Raw genomic sequence first — 21223 nt, forward strand, 5'->3', positions numbered from 1 at the left:
GCTCGCCGTAGCGCGGCGGCGAGTGCGGAGCGCTGGGCCGTGGCGCCCGGGTTCTGTTTCAGCCCACGCGCGGCGGTGCGCCGAGCGGGGCCAGGCACAGGGGCTGCCCCCGGCAGCACGACCTCAGCCGGGGGGGGCGGAGAGGCCGCGTCTGCGTCCTTCCGGGCCGGGGCCGGGGCCGGGGCCGGGGCCGGGGCCGGGGCCGGCGGCTCGGTGGGAGGCTGCCCGCTTCTGGCCTTGGGGACGTCGCTGCGTTCGGCACGCGCGGGCAGAGCCGTGGCTGCTGCCGGCTGTGGGTGGGCCGGGACCCGGGCTTTCCTCCTGCGTTCGGGCAGTGCCGCAGGTCTGAGGGCTGCCGCTGCTCTGGGGATGCTGCCGGACTGGCGGTGCTGGCCTTGTCTCCTCGCCCTTACCGCGATGGGAGGGTGCAGTGCAGCTACCAGACAAAGCTGCGTTTGCTGGCCCTCCTGCCCGTCGTGTGCCAGCCCGATTTAAAACCTGGCCTCCCCCGTGCTGTTTGTTCTGCGCTTCTTCTAAAAAGGGTTCAGCTTGTGGCTGCCCAGAGTGGGGAGCCCAGTGCCTGGCCTCAGTCAGAGCCCACGTTTGCTGGGGCTGCATGGGCCGGTTTTGTTTTTAGGTGCCGAATCACCGATCCGGGCCGTGAAGAGGCTGATGTGTGGGCTGCTCTGCTCTCTCTCTGACCTGCTGGCAGCACTGTCTGCTCCGGTGGGATATGCAGTGTGGCACGGCAGCAGTGCTGCACCCTCCTACTTGTTTAGGGCGTGCAGAAGCTCAGGTCCCTGGCTGGTCACTCCGCATGGCACTTGCCGAGTTCCTAACTTGTCTCAGACCAACTTATTATATGCTCTGTATAAGATGCGTTGCAGAATCACAGCATGGTTTGACTGAGAGGGACCTTACAGTTCCCCAGCCCCACCCCTGCCATGGTCTGCCTGTCCCCCAGCTCGGGCTGCCCAGGGCAGAGGGCCCTCCACGGCCTGGGGCACCTCCAGGGATGGCAGCCACAGCTCTGGGCAGCAGTGCCAGCGCTTCACTGCCCTCTGAGCAAAGAATTTCTTCCAAATATCTCTCCTAAATCTCCCCTCTTTTAGTTTGAAATTGTTACCCCTTGGCCTTTTATTATCAGACAGTGTAAAAAGTCACTCTCCCTCCTACCTGTAAGCTCCCCTCAAGTACTGGAAGGTCACAGTGAGGTCTCCCCGGAGCCTTCTCTTCTCCGTGCTGCCCACCCCCGTCTCCCTCAGCCTGTCTCCATAGGAGAGGTGCTCCAGCCCGCTGAGCATCTTCGTGGCCTCCTCTGGCCCCGCTGCAACAGCCCCGCATCCCTCCTTCGCTGGGGCCCCCAGGCCTGGACGCGGTGCTCCAGGTGGGGCCTCATGAGGGCAAAGCAGAGGTGGAACAATCCCCTCCCTGTCTGCTGCCGCCCTCTGTTGATGCAGCCCAGGATGCTGTTGGCCTTCCAGGCTGTGAGTGCACGCTGTGAGTTTAGTCTAGATGATCTGTGTCTGCAAGCCTTCCTGTCTCTGCATCTTCTCTAGTGCAGTTAACCTAAAATGTTCCAAGACATCAAGAATTGTAACACCAGTATTATTTGTGTTTGTTTATGGGGGTTTGGTTTTGCTTTTAAATCGGATCCCCACTTTCAAATTTGAAGTTACTTTATCTGAAAGTAGTTCAGCAGTAGGGCTCCTGAAGATGTCGTCTCACCCTTGGGACCTACTGGTAGCCGGAACCACTGGTAGCCTCCCCTGTGGTAGAAATGCACTCGCTCCACGTTGCTGGGCTGTAGGGCTGTCAGTGAAGAGAGTGAGAAGGTAAATAACTTCTTGGAGCTCTGTCTTCCCCCGTGTTGATCTGCAAACGTTATTGCTTGTACTTGAAGTTAATGTTTCGACTTCTAACTCTCTAAGCTTCTTTTTCTCTCTCTCTCTTTTTTTCCACAAGGGATTGTTAACAGCAGACTACTGAACCAAACTAGACTAAGATCTAAGATCTGTACCAGGTCTTCTCCAGTGCTGATGGGAACCAGCCTGCAGCTGCTTACAGGTATGGGACTTCTTACTCTCTAGATGGCAGCAATGCTGCGTCAGTCCCCTGCATGTGAAACCCCATATAAAAGGTCACGGGGCAATATTTCTGAAATAAATAGGCGGGTATGCATTCCCCTTCTCATTCCTGTTCCCTCTCTGCTTGCAAAGAAGTGCAAAATGCACAGGTTTTAGCTAATGAAAAGTATGTCATCAGTGCCCGGTAAACTAAATGCAAGACTGCTACTTGTACATCGAAGACCATATGCTTCTCAGGCAGTGGAATTGTCAGTACTTTTCTTCTTAGGAGTCACCAAAGGAAAAGGAACACAAGATTGCTATACAATGTCTGTTTCCCTCTCTTTGCTTTCATTTCTCCTTCACCCCGTAGTCCAGCAACTTGTAGCTTTGGATGAGAAGAAGGTCCTTGACATTTAAATTTTTTGTCAGAGGCAAGTCAGCTGGGTGCAAAGCAGGTCCAAGTGTTGCAGAGAGGCAGGCGCGTAGCTGCTGCTGGGTGAGCGGTGCTGCAGAGTGGGCTGGGGTCATGTTCCCCGGGCTGTACTTAGTAGTGCCAGCTCAAACGTGAGCCTGTGGCTGCTAAAAATAGCTCTTGGTCCTCTGCGTGCTTGATGAGCTAAGGTTCTTGTGGGTGGGGAGGCCAAGTGGGCTATGGTACTTGGCCACAAGCGCTCCTAAAAACATGCCTTGGTATGTTCCATCCGCCCAGGAGTTTTGGTTGTCAGTACTGCTAACTTCTTTGCCTGGTGATGAATGAAGTGCAAGCACAGAACTGATAGTTTGTTGGCTTGGTCCCTCTGTTTGTAGCTCCCTTCCAGTCTTCTCCCTGGACTTGGTAGAAAGCCCAGTAGCAGTCAGGTTGGCCTCGAAAATAATATTTACTACACAAGAGCAACTTTTATGGTACGATATGTTGTCTTTTGGGGAGCTTGTTGTAAACCTCCCTGTCTGTCCTCTCTCTGTCTGTCTCGTGCTCTTCTGCCTCTTTCCTGCGCTCCTTCTCTGTGCTATCTGCTGATACAACTGCTTTGCTGTAGCCACTCTCTCCTGCCAATCCAAAGCTGCTTCTTTGATTCCACCTCTGTGCATCTTCACGTGCACTGGGCTTTCAGAATGTCTCTACCACTTCTTTGAGAAACCCCTCGTCCCAAAGAAGTGGAATGGTTGTTCCACAGATGAGTGGAAATGGCAACCAGGATAGGAAAAGCCAGCAATTCTCACAGTAATAAAGGGAAATCATGATGGTCCCACAAACACAACACAAGCATTGGTGTTCTGTTAATCCTTGGGAAGTTTTAAAAGGAAAAGAGTATGAAATGACAAAGTTTGCTGCTATTACAAAGTGATGTAGTGAAAGGGGAACAGCCCCAACTTTATGCATAAAGTAGTGGGGTCTGGGTTGATTTCTGCTGCACAGGAGTGAGGCTGGAGGGAAATAAACTCTTCAGTAAGTGGGGAAAAGAAAAAAAAAAAAAAAAAAAAGCAGATAGGAAGCAAAGGATTGTTAGCAAAGGGATTCTGGGAAAGGAAAATCATTATGCCACAGAATGAATTTGTGGTCAACCCTCATCTTGATTAGCATGCTGTGGTCGCACCAGCTCCAAAAGGCTATCTTGGAGCTGCGGAGATTTTGAGGAAGAGTAAGAGCAACAGCCACGAGTCTGGGAGGTCTCCTGTACAAGGAATAAGTAAGTGAGCCAACCTTGAGACGAGAGAACTGAGAGGGTCTATGTGGCAGGTCTGTACAGTGGTAGCCTGGAGGGTGTTGGCGAGGCATTTTACTTTATTACAGGAGGCGTGAAGACAAAATGTTTTTGGCTTTTCTCATGGAGGTGATGCTGGGTGAGCTTAACCTCTGTCTGAGCTGCTACAGCTGCTGATATGGTCTTCTTTCTGGATTTGTATTATGAAGTACTTGGGAAAAGAACCAAGTCCTGTCCTATGCTGTGTTTGTATGATGCCAGCCTCAGCAATGTTCCAGTCTTTACTTATTGCCAGTACAGGCTAGCAAAATACTCTGTAGCAGGCTGAGGACTGAAGGATCCTTTGTTAACTGCTTCATTTGTTTGCACTGTATTTGGTTCTTGTTTCATTCATCGCACCAGCATGCTGGTCAGCAAATTCCTCGGATCCATGCCAAGAAACTCAGATTGACAGAACTTCCTGGTTCGTGTGTCAACACGATTCTTATGCAGACACGTGTCTGGACTGAAACGCTTTAAAACTTGAAGGCAGAGCTTTCTGAAGTGCTCGTGTGTGTTTATTCCCTAGAAAGCTCCTGACGTTCCAGAGCCTGCCGGAGCACCTTGACCGATTGCTAGCAGATCAGAATGGCTCTGAAGACAGCCAAGGTAGGAGGTACAAGATTTCAGCAATCTGTGTTTGTGCTGCCTGACTGGGGGGAACAAGTTATGTCATGCAACACAGTTCCCTGAGTAAGCAGTTTTCTACCATCTTCTGCTCTAATTTATTGTCTCTTGTCAATGGAGGAGGCAAGTTTGCAGGTGGAAATCCCTGAAGAAGTAGCTTTGGAGCAGTAGTTGGATATATTTCAATGATAGCGACACGCAGCACTGTGAGGAGTGCTGTCCTCACTGAGAATTGCAGAGGCCTGTAGATGGGTCTCCACTCTGGATGTTTGGTTAGGGCCTCAGTCTGTTGCCTCTCTAGCATCCCTGAATGAGGCAGGATGTGGCGGATGCATCCTGGCTCTTCTCTGACAAAGCATTTTTCTTGCAGACCACAGTCAGAGCTTGCTTTCAGTTATGTGGTATGTTGGCCAAACATTTGGCTCAGAGTTTGACCTTTGAACTTTGCAGAGGTAAAATTTTCAAATGACATGAAGGCTTCATTTATGATCTGACTGCTGCATAACTTAGGCCTAAGGTGTTGCTGTGCAAGCTTCCTTTTAAAGCTCATGGGTGTCTCCTTTCCTGAAGTTCTCATGGTCTGACATGTGTAAACGCTGTTTGAGTGTTCCTCCACTGCAGCAGAATTCAGGTGCCACTGTAGTCTGTCTGGCGACACTTCAGAGCTACCTTTAAATCTTTTTCTAGCAGGTTATCTGCAACTCTTTGTTTCAGATCTGTTAACAGAGGGCCGGCTTGGCCCTCTACGATGGTACTGGACCACACAAGTGGCTTTGAGGGGCTCCTGCTGGTTGATGATGACTTACTTGGAGTGAGTGTGATGCTGGCTGCTGCAGGAAATGGGCTTGTGAGACTAAAAGCACTCGGTCTGTTCGTCATGCAGGTCCATTTCACTGGCTTTGTAGTATGTTAAATGCAATCTGCTCAAGAAGTTGAGGAGTCCTGGAGGAGATGATATCTCCTGGGAAAAGGTCTAGCAGTACTCCCAAGTCTTAGCAAGCTCTGAGTGGAGCTGCAAGGGTGAGAAAGTGTTATGCTGGCCCAATGGCCCACTGGAGAGCTTGGCTAAGCGAGAGGAGGGGATGGTAACCAACTTTCCTGTCCCTGCCTCCAGTGGCTGCCTCTTCCTTTCTTGTTATGTTGTTTAACAGTGAGGACAAGCTGAGGCCAGGCTCTGCTGCTGTACTTTTTCCTTTCTCCTTTGTCTGCATTAGTTTCCTGCTGGTCTGTTAGCTGATATTCTTCACTACACTTTGGTTTTGAGGCCTTATTGCCTGACTCTGTAATATCTTCTGTTTACTGGTCCAGGTGATTGGCCACAGTAACCTTGGCTCTATCAGGACTACGGCGTGCGTGTACAAAGGTAAGAAGATAAGTGGGTGACGCTTTGGTTAAGATTGCAGGAAGAATGAATGCATGGAGAGTTACACAAGCGATTTGGAAATGTAATGTAGCAGTGCTCTTTTTCTAACCCAAATGTTAGTAGGGAATGGAGACAAAGATCACAGGCCATGGGCAGACCATGTCTGCTGTCAGTTGCGCTCCCTGTCTGCCGGTCTCCCCCATGAAGCTGCTTTTGCAATGAGAGGGATCCTTTGTGCTTGTCCACATCTGAGTCTCCTCTTTGATATTGTGATGCAGGAAGGAGTTGGAGATACGCCAGTTCCCTATGCGTATAATGGCATAGGGTGTGCAAGTGACCACTACCAACTATGGCAAAGTGAGTACTGTCCTTCCAGGAGGGGAAAAGAAAGCAGGTGTACTCTGCTCACTGGATTCTGCTGGGCCCTGTGGAAAGCATTTGATCTGAGCTTCCTGCTTCGGTCTGCTCTTGGGGAGGCTGTGTGCCAGCACTGATTTGTACTTGAGGGGTATGGAACGCCCTGTGTGGGTGCTGTGTTTGGCAGGCTGATTCCCAGCACAGTACTGTGGGTGATGTCTGAAAGGCTCTGGTTCTTTGTAGCGCATCAGAGGATGATGCAGTGTTGGGATAAGCATTGTTCTGATCCTGTGCATGTTCCTAGTGCTCAAGGGAAAAAAGAAAATCCCATCCAGAGGCTTCCAGAAGTATCTGAAAATGCAATGTGAGCTGCTGTCGGAAGGAACTGTCACTCCTTCGCCCCTGAATCACAAGGGACTGATTGGGCTTACAGCTTATTCTGGTGTGGGAACATGCTGGGAATGTGTCTAACATTTTTTTTTCTCCTTTTATTGCAGTCGTGGGCTGCAGGAGACATCGTCAGCTGTCGGATGGACCTTGAGGAAGGCACTACTGCTTTCTGCCTGTAGGCATCTTTGCCCAGTTCCCTGTTCTGTGAATGGCTGCATGTAATCTACATGTTTCCTCGTTGCTCAGCAGGTTGCTGATCCCTCTTTCTTTCTCCTCCCCTTTAAGTTTGTTGGTAGCTCCAGCCTCTGCTTTTCTGCCTTGTGTTGAGAAGCCATCTAAGTGAGCTTTTGAGTCTCCCAGGTTCAGGTGAGAGCAGTTGTTAGAAAAGTGCTCAAGCTCCTAAATCGCTGTAAGGTTTGCTGGGATTTTGAAGGAGAAGGCACATGTTAGGATGCTTAATACTACAGTTGGCTGAGCCCTGCTGATTGCTTTCATAGCAAGTGTAGACACTGCATGTCCTGGAATCGGAGGGAAGTGTGATAAATGTGATAAGTCTCCAGCCTCCATCTCCGCTGGACAACGAGCAATGGCCAGCCTGAGAATTGCTCCCTGGCCCTAAACTATGGCCTGAGACAAGTCAGCTGGAGTGAAAAACTGTCAGAGGCTGCCATTGTCTTTCAGAGAAGAGTGGACTGAGACCATTATCCTTCGATTTCTATCAGAGTCAAGTGGATGAGGCCAGAAATGCCACCTGCCTTTAACATGTCCTGGTAGTCATATACCTTGTAAGGATTTTGGTTGCCCTTGAAGCTGAGCAGGGCTCTTCATATTGTGCAGGCTCCAATGCCTTTCCATGCCATTAAATGCAAATGAGAATTCGGCTGTGATTCCCAGGGTACTTGCTTAGCAGCACTGTGGTGTGTGCACATCTGTCAGGTTACAAGCGTTCAGAAGTATGAATGACTGTGATGTCTGTGTTGGCAGGTTGCTGGGAGGGGAGTGCAGACACACGAATTGCCTGCTTGACCACAAAACCTTTTGACCGTGGCTAAAGTTCTGTGGGCTTTTCTTCTTTCAGAAATGGCGTATCTCTGGGAGCCACTGTTGATAACATCTTGAGAGGTGCTGGAATGGCTTACTTCCCTGCCATCAGTCTCTCGTTCAAAGAGTCTGTTGCTTTTAACTTTGGAAGCCATCCACTTCAATATCCTTTGGTAGTGGGGAGAAGAGGTCCGAAGGCCCGGAGACTATTTATGGAAGCTGTAGAATGTCTATATCTGAGTGCACTTCACTTTCTTCTCCTAGCACTTCTGCTCAGAGCAGGATCGAGGAGAGAAGAAGCAGACATCCTTCAGCTGGACCACAACTGCAGGGCCCACGGTCACCTGAAAAAAATTGCTGAAATTGAGTTTACTTTAAGCTCTGAATCAGCAGCTAACGCTTTAGGCTGGGGACTGCCTATTCCCAGGCATTTCAATTGTAGATGATCTCACCTTCCAGACCTGGAAACCTTTTGTGCTTCTGAGCCTCTTGGCTTTGGGTCTGTTCAACCTCTCAGCCATGCAGGACCTGTAGCGTAATAGAAGCATTGCATGCTGCCTTTTTGTGTGAAAGCTGAGACCTGCAGCAGTCCTGAACGTGCTCCTTGATAGTTGTCATGGAGGCTCCTTTCTGATCAGAAGCAGATAGGGAAGTACTCGGTACCTGCAGTATTGAGGAGAAGATCTCGTGGCTTATCATGCACTTAGAAGTGCACTTTGCCTTGAACTCTGACTTAGGCATGCATACCGCAAGACAGTGACTTTTCTTTGCTCGGACAAAGAAGTCCTGAAAGAATCTGATTGCATTTTACCTTAACACTTGCCCACTTATCCTCGTGAAGGCTCGCAAGCTGCTAGGCTTCCTGAAGAATGTGATCCATATCGGGATGGATGTGATGGCAGGCTGATGTTACTGGGCAGGTCTGGGGGACATCATGCCAGGAAATGTGATTCTGTGCTTTGTACATGCTCAGATTTTTCCTGACACCTACGTGCTTTTACATGGGGCATACGCATCTCTGATCTTTGATTTGCAAAATGGGATTCCTAATAGTTCCACCCTAAGGCTTCAGTTAGATCGTACAGGGCCTTGTTGTTCTCAGTCCCACAAAGTTTCCTTCTGAGAGATGGTGTTTGTTGGGTTCAGAATTACTGCATTTGATTTTGCAGCCTTGAAAGAAATTTGTTTGCAGCCCGTACATTCTTCTGATGTCCTGGTGCAGTGATGGGGTCACTCTCTGGCAGGCGTGCCGTGAGCATTGTTTTGGTTGTACCAGTGTTCAGTAGAAAGCAGGTTTTTTTTTCCTTCTGGATTGATTCTGCCAGTGCTGAGTTGAGTAGGTTTGGGGGCTGTGGGGATGGGTGATTCAGCCCAGCCGAGTAGGACCTGGGACTTTGGCTTGTCCACTGGCTTAGTTTTACTTGCACTGAAGCTTATTTCCCTGCAGGAAAGTGATAGCAGCAACCACTGCTCACACTCTCCTGTTGAGTAAGGTGAGAAAATGCGGTGGGTTCAGAGTGCCTATGTTTTCAATACAGAAGTAAATGCTGCGTCCTTCCAAAGCTGCACTGTGGGAACTATAGCTGTTCCTGACATCATCCTGTTGCTGTTGTTTCTTGTTTTCTCAGGAATATGAAGTGCACAAATGCCTCAAGCAGCTACTAACGTCACTGCTGCAGGCCTAGAGGTTCTCTCCTATCATCCCAGACCTAGGCTTACAAGTGAGTTGCGCTTCTGAATCTCCAGGAATCTGTGAATAGCCAGCTTCTGTTACGTCCCCTTGTCCAAAGGTCCCTAATGTTTTGGATTATCTGTAGTTATTTGATCTAGCGGTGGCAGTTCTGTCCCACTCTACCTCTTAGAGAGTTGCGTACTCTTCTATGGTTGGAGTCAGTTTTGCTTCTCTTGTTTCCCTAGATTCACTACCTCTGGCTCACCACTGCAGTCTTGAAGCATGAGAAATCCAGGAAATATCTCCTCAGCAATGTTCTGTATCCTTTGCGGCTCCTCTGTTCTCTGTCCTCCCTGCCCTCAGTAATGCAGCCACGGAGACTGCAAGGTTTAGCAGGTCCCAGGAGGCAGAAGCCACCCCATCTTTGAGAGGTCATTTCTCATTTCTCAAGTCTCCTCTGTTTGCCTGACACCATTCTCTGCAAAGTCCTGCTTTGAGGAGCGGGAAGCAGTGCCATGAAGGTCACATCATACCAATGCACAGAGCTTTATTTCTGCCCGACCCGCTTCTCTTATGTCCTTAGGCATTAGGGCAGACGACTGCTCTAACTCCTTTCAGAGCTGACTAACTGCCGTGTCAGCATTTGGGCAGCTCCTGTGCTGAGTGCAAGAGGCTTCCCCCCGGAGGAGGAGGCTCCGGATTTTGCAGAGCTTTGAGTGGTTTTGGAGAGGGGTCCCTCACTACAGCTCTGGAAACATACCCCATCCCTTCTCTGCCATACTTTCTTATACTTCCTTTAACTTTGCTGCAGCTTTGATGTGCTCCGTTTGGTTGTGTTCTTCTACATTAAGAGCCCACTGAGTGTGGAGGAGGCTGGTTTGCAGGAGCTCATTCCCACCACGTGGTGGCCAAACCGCTTCACCAGGGAGGTGCGTCAGGGCACATCTGCTAAGGAGAGCAAAGGACATCGGTAGTCTGTGGGCGCTTGTTAATGCAGGGAAACTCAGCAGAGCTGTGTGGAAGCTGCGCCCCTCCGCTGCCCTGTCATCTCCTGTTAAGGTGTGTGACAGGAGAGGTGACAATTTTCCATGGCAGCAGATTTGGAAGGGAACCTCACAGAGTCAGAGAAGTTGCAGATGGGCTTGTGTGTCCTTAGAAGACCTCCTGCCCTGATCTGTTACAAGGCCAAGGAGGGCCGGTTAGGTGTGCTTGTGTCCACACACTCATGCCTTGTTTCAGTGAGTTTCTTCTCCCGCTTTGGCAGGATGCTGCCCCGTGCTGCGTATTTCTCCTAATCTCTGTCTGTTCCTCAACCAGGGCAAGAATAGTAAGGAGGTGAAGGAGGAGAGTGCTGAAGAAAGACTGAGGCAGTGGGCGTATGAAAGAGGCTGCCAGCAGCTCGAGAGGCGCATTGAAGGTCTGTGAGGAAGGACAGAGATTGCCAAGATCCCATTCTTTGTGTGCAGCCAGAGGGACCAACCCATGAGCTGTTTCCAAATGGCCTTTCTGATGTGACATGCATCTGTATTCCCATCATAAAGGCAGCACTGCAAAGGCAGAGCCATGGCTACTGTCACCTGGTGGATGGGTTCAAGTGTTGGGTCCCCACTGCCCACATACGCAGCATTCTGCCAGGCATTATGAGCAAAGCAAAACCCACCTTTAGGGGCACTGTTTTTCAGCTGGGGATGGATGTATTGCTGTGTGGAAAAGGAGAAAATTCTCCCAGTGATGGAACTAGCATTCCGCTGGACCTGGTTCTTTGTGCTGAGGTGGCAGGCTTTCTCCTGATGACAGGGTACTTGTGGAGTGAGCACGGGCAGTTGCTTTCCAGTTGTTAATGTCCAGTAGCAAACTGCTGTGTCCCTGTTTTAGTGGTGGAAGATCTCCGGATTCAAATTCTGAAGCTGCTGCTGAACAGCTAGGACAGAGGAGGGGTAAGCACTCAGTGGATCTTTTGCTACATTATCTCTGCATACCACGTAAGGTACAGAAGTGCCACAGCTGAGGAGACGTTCAGTCCTCAGAAGTAGTTCTCTAACTGATCCAGTCAGGCAGGCTGAACTGCAGAAACTGACTTTTTGGGCTCTGTTTAAAGGGGTAACACGGAATCACAGAATCATAGATAGTCTCAGATGCTTTGCCAGTGTTGACTGATGACATGAGCTGCACCTGAGCCAGCCTTGTGTTTCTGTTAAACTAGGCAGACACTGTGACCGCAGTGCACTCTACCCTGACAATTAATATTAGTTCCAGAGAGCAAGGAATGGCAGTTGTGTGAGAATGTGCCTCTACAGAGCAGGTGGAGAATGTTCAGCTAGATAAAGCTGTGCATCTTCTGGCCATCATCAGTGCATCCCAGTATGGGCCTCAGAAAGCAGTGACCCACAGGATACACATGGGTGCTCCAGCAAGGTGGTAACTGGGTCAACTGTTTTCTCCTGCTGAACGTAGCTCCCAAGCATATACAGCTCTGTTTCTCGGCAGCTTTGAACCCCACGAGGACTCAGGTATCGCTGCAGGCCCAGACCTTGCTGCAGACGTTCTGAGTACCTATTGATGTAGTGTAACACTGCAGATCTGCCTAATTAATATGGAAAAGAATACTCTACCTTATGTGCCCAAAGTGCAGATGCGTCCCTGAGCAAGCGTGACAGAGACGGACAATTAATGCCCTTCCCTGGGAGTTCCTTTCCCTGTGAGTTCACCACCTGCTTTTCCTCCTGCCAGGGGGAAGCATCCAGATACATCTTCCTGAACAAATGTCACAAGTTTCTTCAGGAAAATGCTAGCTGTAGAGGGACAGCCTTCCCACAGGCCTCTCCTGAAGAGCTCTCTGGTACCTTTGGGGTGGGAGCACTTGCCCTTTTGGCTGAGCTGCTTCCAGCAGATGAACAATTGATACCTAGATACAGATTGTCTCCACCACCTGGATGAGGACCACTCTTCTGGCCTTGGATCAGGCTGATGGCCTGCAGCTAAGGAAGGTGGGGATATGTTATTGCAGGAAACCCTTTCCTCACCTGCCTCTGTGTGTTAACGAGCAGCCCATCTTCAGGGGTGGAACACATGGTATCCATCCTCCTCTGTCAGACCAGCTTGTTATTGTAGGGCCAGGGATTTTACAGAGGTGGAAGCAGCTAACTGCTGTCAGGGCTGGGCTCCATCCCAGTGCTGGAAACTAGAGGTGCTCTTTGCAAATGGGTGCATGTGCTCTGAGCAAGACTGAGAACAGGAAGTTTCTGCCTGGCCCATGTGGCCACCAGAACTAAGAAGCACATTCACAGCTGCCCTAATGGATGGACTCTCACTGTTGCCCTAGCGCTTGACTGTGTTGTGCCCACCAGAGTAGCATGGTACGCTTCCGGCACCAGCTCATTGCAGCTCTGCGTTTCTTCTGGGATGGCCACAAGGCGAAGATACCTGCTGCACTGAGCAGTGAAGGTAAGGCCTGGAGGAGAAGCTAGCAGGACACTTCTGTGTTTGGGACAGGGTTTGTCTCCTGGCACTGCTCTCCAGGATGCTGAAAACTTTGTGTTTCTCAAGGGTGCTGGTGCCTTCAGCACCCCGAGCCTGTAGACCTTGGGAAATTCCTGTGTGTAGATATAACCCAATTAACATCCAGACCTATTCTGGACAATTCCATTGAGACTTGCAAAAGCATATCTATGTTGTGATCTGGTAGTTAAAGAACAGGGAAACATATTTGCCAGTTTTCACGATTCCCAGACTGTGGAACTAAGGAGAAGCCAAGTCAATGCCTCTTGCCTTCCCACTCTTAATCCCAGTTTTGCCTTTCCCTTTTATTACTTCTGGCTCATTCTTTCTCTAGATTCGGGAAGCGCCTTACCCTGTGGAACTGTAGTGGAAATGCTAAGGCTTGAAACAGTGACTGATCACTTCATGGGAAGGCAGAGCCAACCCAGCAGAGCTTAGGTGCAGTAATGCACCTGAGTGACTGGAAGGGGTGGAGCCCTTCGTGTCTTCTGAGTCACGCAGCTTCTTTCCCTTATTTCTGTACCCACTGCTGTTGTGTATGAGCTGACATGTGGAATCAAATTCTGTAACCCATGTAAGGTTATAAAGCAGGTATGTTTCTTACGGTGCCAGGAAGCTCCAGGATATTTCCACCACAAGTGCTTCCAAGCTGACATAATTCAGAATTCCTTGTATTTCCACAGAAAATACGTATTCATTAATTACGTGTGAGACAATTAACATAGACACGCCTATCTCAGGTAGTGATTGAAGAGGTCTCCAGTCTTCCATTCCATGGTCTCTTCTACCATCTAGCGTCCTTTTAGCATCATGACAGTCCAACTGACAGTCTTACTTCATGCAGTGGTTTTCCTCGCTTATCCTCTAGATGAACTTTCTTCATTGATGCAAGCTCATTCAAGAGAATGCCAACTGGATGTAAATTGTAGGACCAAAATCGTGAACATTTGCTTATTCAGCACATGGCCATTATTTCTGGACATCTGCTCGTCCTTGGATAGGGATAAGTTTGGAAGGAGGATAGAGAGGAGTATCCTGATGGCTCCTTGTTGCATCCCAACTTAATCCCAAAGTGAGACAATTCGGCCTTGTTTGGAGGCCATCGCTTCTTCGAAGTTTGATAAGCCTGCTATTCTTTTGCTGAAGGTCTCTCGTCAAAGCAGAATAGCTTTACAACATGCTTTCTAGTCTACAATACTATACCCATGGGAACACTGTGAGATTCCCCAGGTCCCTTGTCCCTGGAGGACCCAGGGATGAGTGAGGGGGGAAGGAGAGAAGGGACGGCAGTGGGATGCAGCGCTCACCCTCCAGCTGCTTCTCAGCCTGGCTCAGTGCGTTGTCTGCCTTCAGCGCTGCCTCTGCCTCTGCCCGGCGCTCTGCCAAGGACTCATCCAGCACCTCCTCGGCCTGTGCATCCCCACACGATTGAGGCATGGCCCCTGGCTCCTTGTCCTTAGTCCCCTACCTAGAGCTGCCCTCACCTTGGGGCCCTTGCCCTCTGCTTGCCAGTAGGCCTCCAGCAGCCGCTGCCGCTCGGCCTCGTAGGCGCGGTAGCCACCAGGCTGTGCATAGGCCCCACGGGCCAGGCTGGTATCCAGTGCCCGTGCCAGCTCAGCCAGCAGCGCCTTGCAGCGCCGCCGTGATGCTGCATCATTGTCCTCCTGCAGGCAGCTTACTCCGTGCTGATCTGCTCCTGAAGGTCAGGATGGGGGCAAGGTCATGGTGTTGATGGGGAGAGTGTCACAGGGACAGGGTTGTGGGGATGGGGAGAGTGCTGGTGGGACCACAGGTACAGAGGCAGTGCTAGGGGGACATGAGGATAAGGTCATGGGGATGGAGAGCATTGGGGGATTGGGGACAAGGTCATGAAGACAAGGGCAGCCTTATAGGGGTGGGGACCGGGCTGTGTGGACAGGTTAGTGGAGACAGGGTGCCAGGGAATGGGAAGTGCTGTGACGGTGGTGACAAAGTCATGGGAACAGGGACAGCCTTGTAGGGATAGGAGCAAGGCCGTGAGGACAGAGACAGTGCTGTGGCACCAAGGGGGGGGGTGGCCATGCACCATGAGGCACCGCTGGTGCTCCTGGTCGTGATCCCGGAAGCTGCAACGCTAGAAGACAACAAGTGCCTCACACGGGTGCTCCCCATGCGAGGCCGAGAGCTGTGCAGGCTCTGTGGGCAGTGACAGCCCCCGCATGCCCCTGGCATAGGCCTCCAGCACTGCTGCCACCGCACCACAGCTGCGTTCTCGTTGGCCATCGTCGCTGCTGCTGCTCCTGCTCCCTCCAGGCAGGGGAGATGCCTGCTGTTGATGGCCTCCATGCAGCTCTGCAGCAGCATGCGCCGGGCTGTGGGGAATGGTACAGTGACACCTCCCTCACTGTTGGCACCTTGCTGCTGTGTGTTGCTGTTGTCCCCTGTCGTCCCCGTGTTTTTTGCCCCGTTGTCACCCTGTCATCACCCCATCATTGCCTTGTGTCGCACCATCGTTGTTGTCACTCAACTGTCACCCTGTTATTCCTGATGTCATCATTGCCCCACGTCACCGTTGTCATCCTGCTGTTATCATGGTTCTGTTTCACCGTTGTCACGCTGCTGTACGTGTTGCCATTGTATCCCTTTTGTCCCATTGTCATCACTCTGCTATCCCCAGTGTTATCACTCCACTGTCTCATGTTGCCATTGTCACTGGCCCCCTGTTGTCCTGTGTCACCACTGTCACCCCGTTTTCACCCTGTTGTCCCATGGCACTATTGCCTTTATCCCATTCGTCCCGTGTTGCCTTTGCCTTTGTCACCCCATCATCCAATTTGCCATCATCATTGTCCTCCCATGGTCCTCCTGCTGTCCCTTATGATGACATCACTATTATCAGCCCGCAGTCAGTGCATTCTCATGCTGTTCTCTTGTGTTGCCATCGCAATTGTCTCCTTGTTGTCCTGTGTCACCATCATCGCCCCATGTGCTTTTCTCCCCCCTCCCACCATCCACTTACCTTGCCCTGTCAGTGCTCCGCTGTCAGGCAGCGTCTTGGGCCAGGTGGAGCTCAGCGCATAGTCACAGAACTTGGCTGCCTGTTGGAGGAAACATGGGGCCAACGCGGCCTTGGGCAGCTGCTTCATGCGCCCGTGCTCCTCTGTGCCCAGTGGCGAAGGCAGCACAAAGCACTTCCGCGTGGGGAAATAGTTGCAGAGGCACAGCCGCGTCCCACTGTAGTTCTGCACCTCGCAGCCGTGCCCCGTGGCAGGCAGGCAGCTGTTGGTGCTGCCATCCTTGTTGTTTCACCAGGCAGAGCGGAGCCGGCATCGGGAGCACCAGAGCGTCCATGGTTGTGCTCCTTTTTGTGGCTTTGCAGCACTGGAACTGAAAGAGAAAGCAAACCCAGCCCTCCCACTGCTGTTTGTTTTCCTTTCCTGTAACACCCCTCACTTCCCTGAAATCACAATGCCTGGGCACTGGCCTGCACTTCTGATAGGGACAGCTGGCACAGGTACAGCGTATCGCAGCAGTTTGGAGACAACACCCATCCTGTTATCAACCACTCAGGCCAGCAGCATCTCCAGTGTGTCGGGGCATGGTGTTGGTACTGCAGCAGAGTGCCGTGGTGCAGCCACAGTGCACTGGTATTATCACAGTGCACATCCATGGCACAGCCACGCTGTGCTGGTACCACCACACAATGCCATGGCACAGCCATAGGTGCTGGTGATGGCTGTCACATATCTTTGTGCCAGGCACACCAGTGCTGCAAGAGGTGACAGTCACCCGCAACGCATTCCCCATGTGCCGCCTGTCTTTTTGTACCAGTGCTCACTGCTGCCCATCACTACGCAGCTGCCCAGCAGTACTTTCACCAGCACCTCCTCTTCTATGTGCCACAGAAGGTGTCTGCCTGTTGCCAGAAGCCCGGTTGCAGCTCCTCCCACACTGCCAGCACCATGTCAGCTGCCGGCTGCTCCAGCATGAGCTGCTTGCGGTGGGGGAAGAAGTTGTACAGGCAGCCCAGCAGTTCGTTCTCGGCATTGCCACCATCACCACGATGCCACTGCCCACAGGGACACGGTGACGTGCAGGGACAAGTGGTGATGACTGTACCGGTTCGCAGGCACTGTGTGTCCTCCAGGTACTCCTTGCTCATGGGCTGCAGCTGCAGTGTGAGGTCGTGTGTGGCCCACATCAAGCCACTGTCACCGCATCACCATTCTTGTCACATCGCTGTTGTCACTGCACTGCTGCCCTCCCAAACAACATGAAGGACTTCTACGATGGTGCAGACCGGTGATGGACATGCCCACCAATGGGCTGGGTGATACCAGTGCTGTGGGGTTGAGAGACAGCATGCTGTTGTTGCAAACCAGGCAGAGTAGGGCCGGCATCAGGGGCAGTAGAGCCTCCTTGGCCATGCAGCTGCCAGAACCAAAAGGGAAAGCCCAGATCCCTCAGCCATGTTTCCTGCTGCTGCTTCCTTTGCTTTACCCAAACAGGGCCCAGTGCTGTCCCAAAGTGACAACAGCTGGAAAGTGTCATAGAATATATTGCATGGACAGCTGGCAGGGCACAGGGCCACACATCGCTGTCCTTATTGCTGTCCTCATCGCTGTCCTCTTCTCTCTCCTCCTCTTCGCTGTCACTGTCTGACAGGACAAGCTGAAGCCACGTGAGCAGATTGCTGAGGATGTTCACAGCCACGTGGCACCATGAGGAGATCTCCATTTCCTTCTCCTCCTCCTGCGTGTGCTCAGTCATCTGCTGCATTGCCACTGCCATGCGTTTGAAGCCCTCATTCATCAGTGCCTCATGCTCCTGTGGGATAAGGAGTGGGGTTGCTGCCACCACAGAATGCCACAGTGCAGCCACAGTGCAACAGCACCACCACCGAGCAGCTTAATGCAGACACAGTGTGCTGGTACCGCCACATAACACAGTGACTCCAGTGCTGCAGCCAAAATGTGCCTGTACCACCACACAAATACACACCACCACAGTGCAGTCACAGTGTGCCTGCACCACTCCACAACAGCATCACTGTGCTGTCCACGCAGGGCATGGTGACGCTGGTGACAGCAGTCCACCCCCTGCTGCTGTTTGTATGGAGGGAGCTGGCTGATGAGGTTGCTGAGCCACTCTCCATCATCTTTGAAAAATCATGGCTGTCAGGAGATGTCCCCAGAGACTGAAAAAAAGCAAACATCGCTGTCATGTATAAGAAAGGGAAGAAGGAGGACTCGAGGAACTCCCAGCCGGCAAGCTGGGAAGATCACGGAGCAGATCCTTCTGGATGACGTGTTAAGGCACATGAGTGACAACCAGGTGACCCTGGACAGCCCGCACAGCTTTGCCAAGGGCAGATGGTGCCTGACCTGTCTGGTGGCCTTCTGTGATGGAGAGACGGCATTGGTGGAAAAAGGAAGGGCAACTGATGTCATCTACCTGGACTTGTGCAAGGCCTTGGACGCAGTCCTGCGCCACACATCCCTATCTGTAAAATGGAGAGAGATGAGTTCAAAAAGTAAACAATTTGGTAGCTAAGAAATTGGTTGGATGTTCACAGCCAGGTAGTTGTGCTCAGTGGCTCTATGTCCAGGTGGAGGCCGGGCACGCGCAGTGTCCCCCAGGGCATCTTCTTGGGTCCGCTGCTCTTCAACATCTTCGTCAGTGCCACAGAGGGATTGAGTGCACCCTCAGCAAGTTGGCTGACAACACCAAGCTGAGTGGTGTAGTTGGCACAAGAGGAGGAAGGGACGTCATCCACAGGGACCTGGACAGGCTTTGGAAGGGGGCCCATGTAAACCTAAGGAAGTTCAGCAAGGCCCAGTGCAAAGTGTTGCACTTGGGTTGGGGCAGTCCCAGATAGATGTGCAGAGTGGGAGAACTCCATGGAACGCAGCCCTGAGGTAAGGACTTGGGTGTCTAGCTGGACAAAAGCTAGACACGAGGCAGCAGTGTGTGCTTGCAGCCCAGAAGGGCCAACTGCATCTTGGGCTGCATCAAAGGAGGGGGGCAGCAGGCAGGGAGGAGATTGTTGCCCTCTGCTCCCTCCCCTCCCAAGAATAATGTGCAAATTTTGCAGCAGGCCCAGAGGAGGGCCAGAAAGATGCTCAGAGGGCTGAAGCACTTCTTCTAGAAAGACAGGCTGAGGGAGCTGGGGGTGTTCAGCCTGGGGAAGAGAAGGCTCTGGGGTGACCTCACTGCAGCATTTCATTTCTCGAGGGGCACTTATAAGCAAGAGGGAAAGTGACTTTTTACAGAGTGTGATAGTGCTTAGAAGGGGAGAAATGTCTTAAAAGTAAAAGAGGGCAGATTTAGGTGAGATATGAGGAGGAGGTTTTTCACTCAGAGGTCAGAAAGGCGCCGGCACTACAGCCCAGAGCTGTGGGTGCCCCATCCCGGAGGTGGGCGAGGCTGTGGAGGGGCCGTGGGCAGCCTAAGCTGGTGGTGGGCAACCAGCCTGCAGCTGAGAGGATAGAAGCGGGTGGTCATTGACACCCCTTCCAACCCAAGACATTATGGTTACTATGATACTATGACCTTCCTGTGTTGGCCAACGCTCCAGAACTGAAAATGGAAGTACATCCAGCTCCCCTAGTCAACCCTCTGCTTACACTTCCTTTGCTTTCCTGGAATGGAGCCCCGCACTTCCCAGAAAAGCTAATGCCAGTACAGTTCCATTGCATTTAGTGCAGGGACAGCTGCTGGGGGAAAGTCCACATCACATGTGCTGCAGTATGTTGAAAAGCTTTCCTGCCAGACTTGGCAGGAATGGTGCAAAATTGCAGCTCGTTCTGTTCAGAGCTCCCGCATCTCCTCTAACTGCTGTGGGCAGGAACAGCACAACCAGGGCACCCAGGAGGCCCATGGCTGATGGATGCAGTGCTTCTCCTCTTGCAGCCACTCCATCTACAGCTGCAGCACCATTGCCTCATGCCTGAAGCACTCCTGCATCAGTGCCCCATGCTCCTGTGGGACATGGAGTGGTGCTGGGAACACCTCACAGCGCTGTGCTGCAGCCACCGTGTCCCAGTAGCACTGCACAGCACCTCCACGGTACAGCCACAGCACGTCAGTGCAACCACACAGCAGCATGGCACAGCAACACCGCAACATCTTTTTACAACCACTTCTCACCTGCAGTCCCGCACAGCACCTCCATGGTGCACTCAGAACGTATTCATACTGATGCAACTTACAGTGATGTTAAGCGTGGTAATGCTCACTGATGAATAGCCGTGTAGTTTGTTTAGAAAACAGGAAGAATCTGTGCCCTTGTACCAAGGAGCTAACAATGAAATACCGAACTCCTTATGCCAGGCAGGTAAGGAACTTCTGCTTGAATCAGCTTACTTTGTGAAAGCGAATATTGCTCAATCAAAGCAAGGAGATAACTGAACATGTGCGAAGATCGGGTTCAACCAGCAAACACAGTGAGAAAGAGTACTGACTTCATCAACCACAGAAAGGCCCCATCCTCCATGTGCCAGCAGAAGGTGTCTGCCTGTTGTCAGAAGCCCAGCTGTAGCTCATTTGAGCAGCAGAGTGGCGCAGCGGAAGCGTGCTGGGCCCATAACCCAGATGTCAATGGATCGAAACCATCTTCTGCTAGCTGAAATCTTTTGGTCGTGCTTGACCAACCTCATCTCCTTCTACGACTGGGTGACCAGAGTGGTAGGTGAAGGAAAGGCTGTTGATATAGTCTACCTAGACTTCAGCAAAGCCTTTGACATGGTCTCTCACGGTACTCTTCTGGGGAAACTGGCTGCTCGTGGCTGGACAGGTACACACTCCTTTGGGTAAGAAACTGGCTAGAGGGCCGTGCCCAACTTTAACCACCAACGGGTGGTGGTTAATGGAGCGAAGTCCAGCTGGTGACCTGTTTCAAGTGGTGTCCCCCAGGGGTCGGTACTGGGGCCTGTCTTGTTTAATATCTTTATTGATGACCTAGACGAGGGGATTGAGTGTACCGTCAGTAAGTTTGCAGATGGGAGGTGGTGTTGACCTGCCTGAGGGTAGGGAGGCCCTTCAGAGGGACTTAGATAAGCTGGATCGCTGGGCTGGGGTGAATGGAACGAGGTCCAACAAGGCCAGGTGCCGGGTCCTGCACTTTGGCCACAACAACCCCGTGCAGCGCTATGGGCTTGGGGACGAGTGGCTGGATGATTGTGAAGAGGAAAGGGATCACCCCCAGGTTGGTTGACGCTCAGCTGAACATGAGCCGACAGTGTTCCCAGGTGGCCAAGAGGCCAACGGCATCCTGGCCTGCATTAGAAATAGCGTGGCCTGCAGGAGCAGGAAGGTGATCATCCCCCTGTACTCAGCACTGGTGAGGCCACACCTCGAGTACTGTGTTCAGTTTTGGGCCCCTCACTACAGGAAAGACATTGAGGCCCTGGAGCGTGTCCAGAGAAGGGCAACAAAACTGGTGAGGGGTCTGGAGCACAAGTCCTATGAGGAATAGCTGAGGGAG

The 21223-nt window shown here is 51.8% G+C and overlaps 2 protein-coding genes across 26 annotated transcripts in view; one reads left to right on the forward strand and one right to left on the reverse strand.

Annotated features, from left to right (window-relative positions):
• LOC149916352 (E3 ubiquitin-protein ligase RNF123-like) overlaps positions 1 to 21223 on the forward strand; it is a 24852-nt gene continuing 3629 nt past the window's right edge. For 2 of the 25 annotated variants that reach the window (XR_016469996.1, XR_016469997.1), the window contains exons 1-9: positions 1 to 1835; positions 1966 to 2067; positions 4341 to 4420; positions 5747 to 5801; positions 6080 to 6158; positions 6656 to 6797; positions 9218 to 9310; positions 9507 to 9580; positions 10073 to 10678. Coding sequence is in view for 1 of the 25 variants with exons in the window: in XM_090147864.1 (XP_090003990.1) it covers positions 6689 to 6723; positions 7627 to 7752; positions 8417 to 8509; positions 9037 to 9082; positions 9218 to 9274 (357 nt within the window). In the remaining 24 variants the exon portion in view is untranslated. Of the gene's footprint in view, positions 1836 to 1965; positions 2068 to 4340; positions 4428 to 5746; positions 5802 to 6079; positions 6159 to 6655; positions 6798 to 7626; positions 7753 to 8416; positions 8510 to 9036; positions 9083 to 9217; positions 9311 to 9506; positions 9581 to 10072; positions 15609 to 17403; positions 19547 to 21223 lie in introns of those variants that run through there. The other 23 variants (XM_090147864.1, XR_016469989.1, XR_016469984.1 and 20 more) reach the window with 23 other exon arrangements.
• Positions 14626 to 16037, reverse strand: LOC149916353 (uncharacterized). The gene is made up of 2 exons (XM_090147868.1): positions 15758 to 16037; positions 14626 to 15110 (listed from the first exon to the last, which is right to left on the reverse strand). The coding sequence occupies exons 1-2, from the start codon at positions 15882 to 15884 to the stop codon at positions 14626 to 14628; spliced, it is 612 nt and encodes a 203-aa protein (XP_090003994.1). The 5' UTR covers positions 15885 to 16037.

This window comes from Phasianus colchicus, chromosome 11, assembly GCF_987193195.1.
Source record: "Phasianus colchicus chromosome 11, bPhaCol1.hap1.1, whole genome shotgun sequence".
Classification (NCBI taxonomy): Eukaryota; Metazoa; Chordata; class Aves; order Galliformes; family Phasianidae; genus Phasianus; species Phasianus colchicus.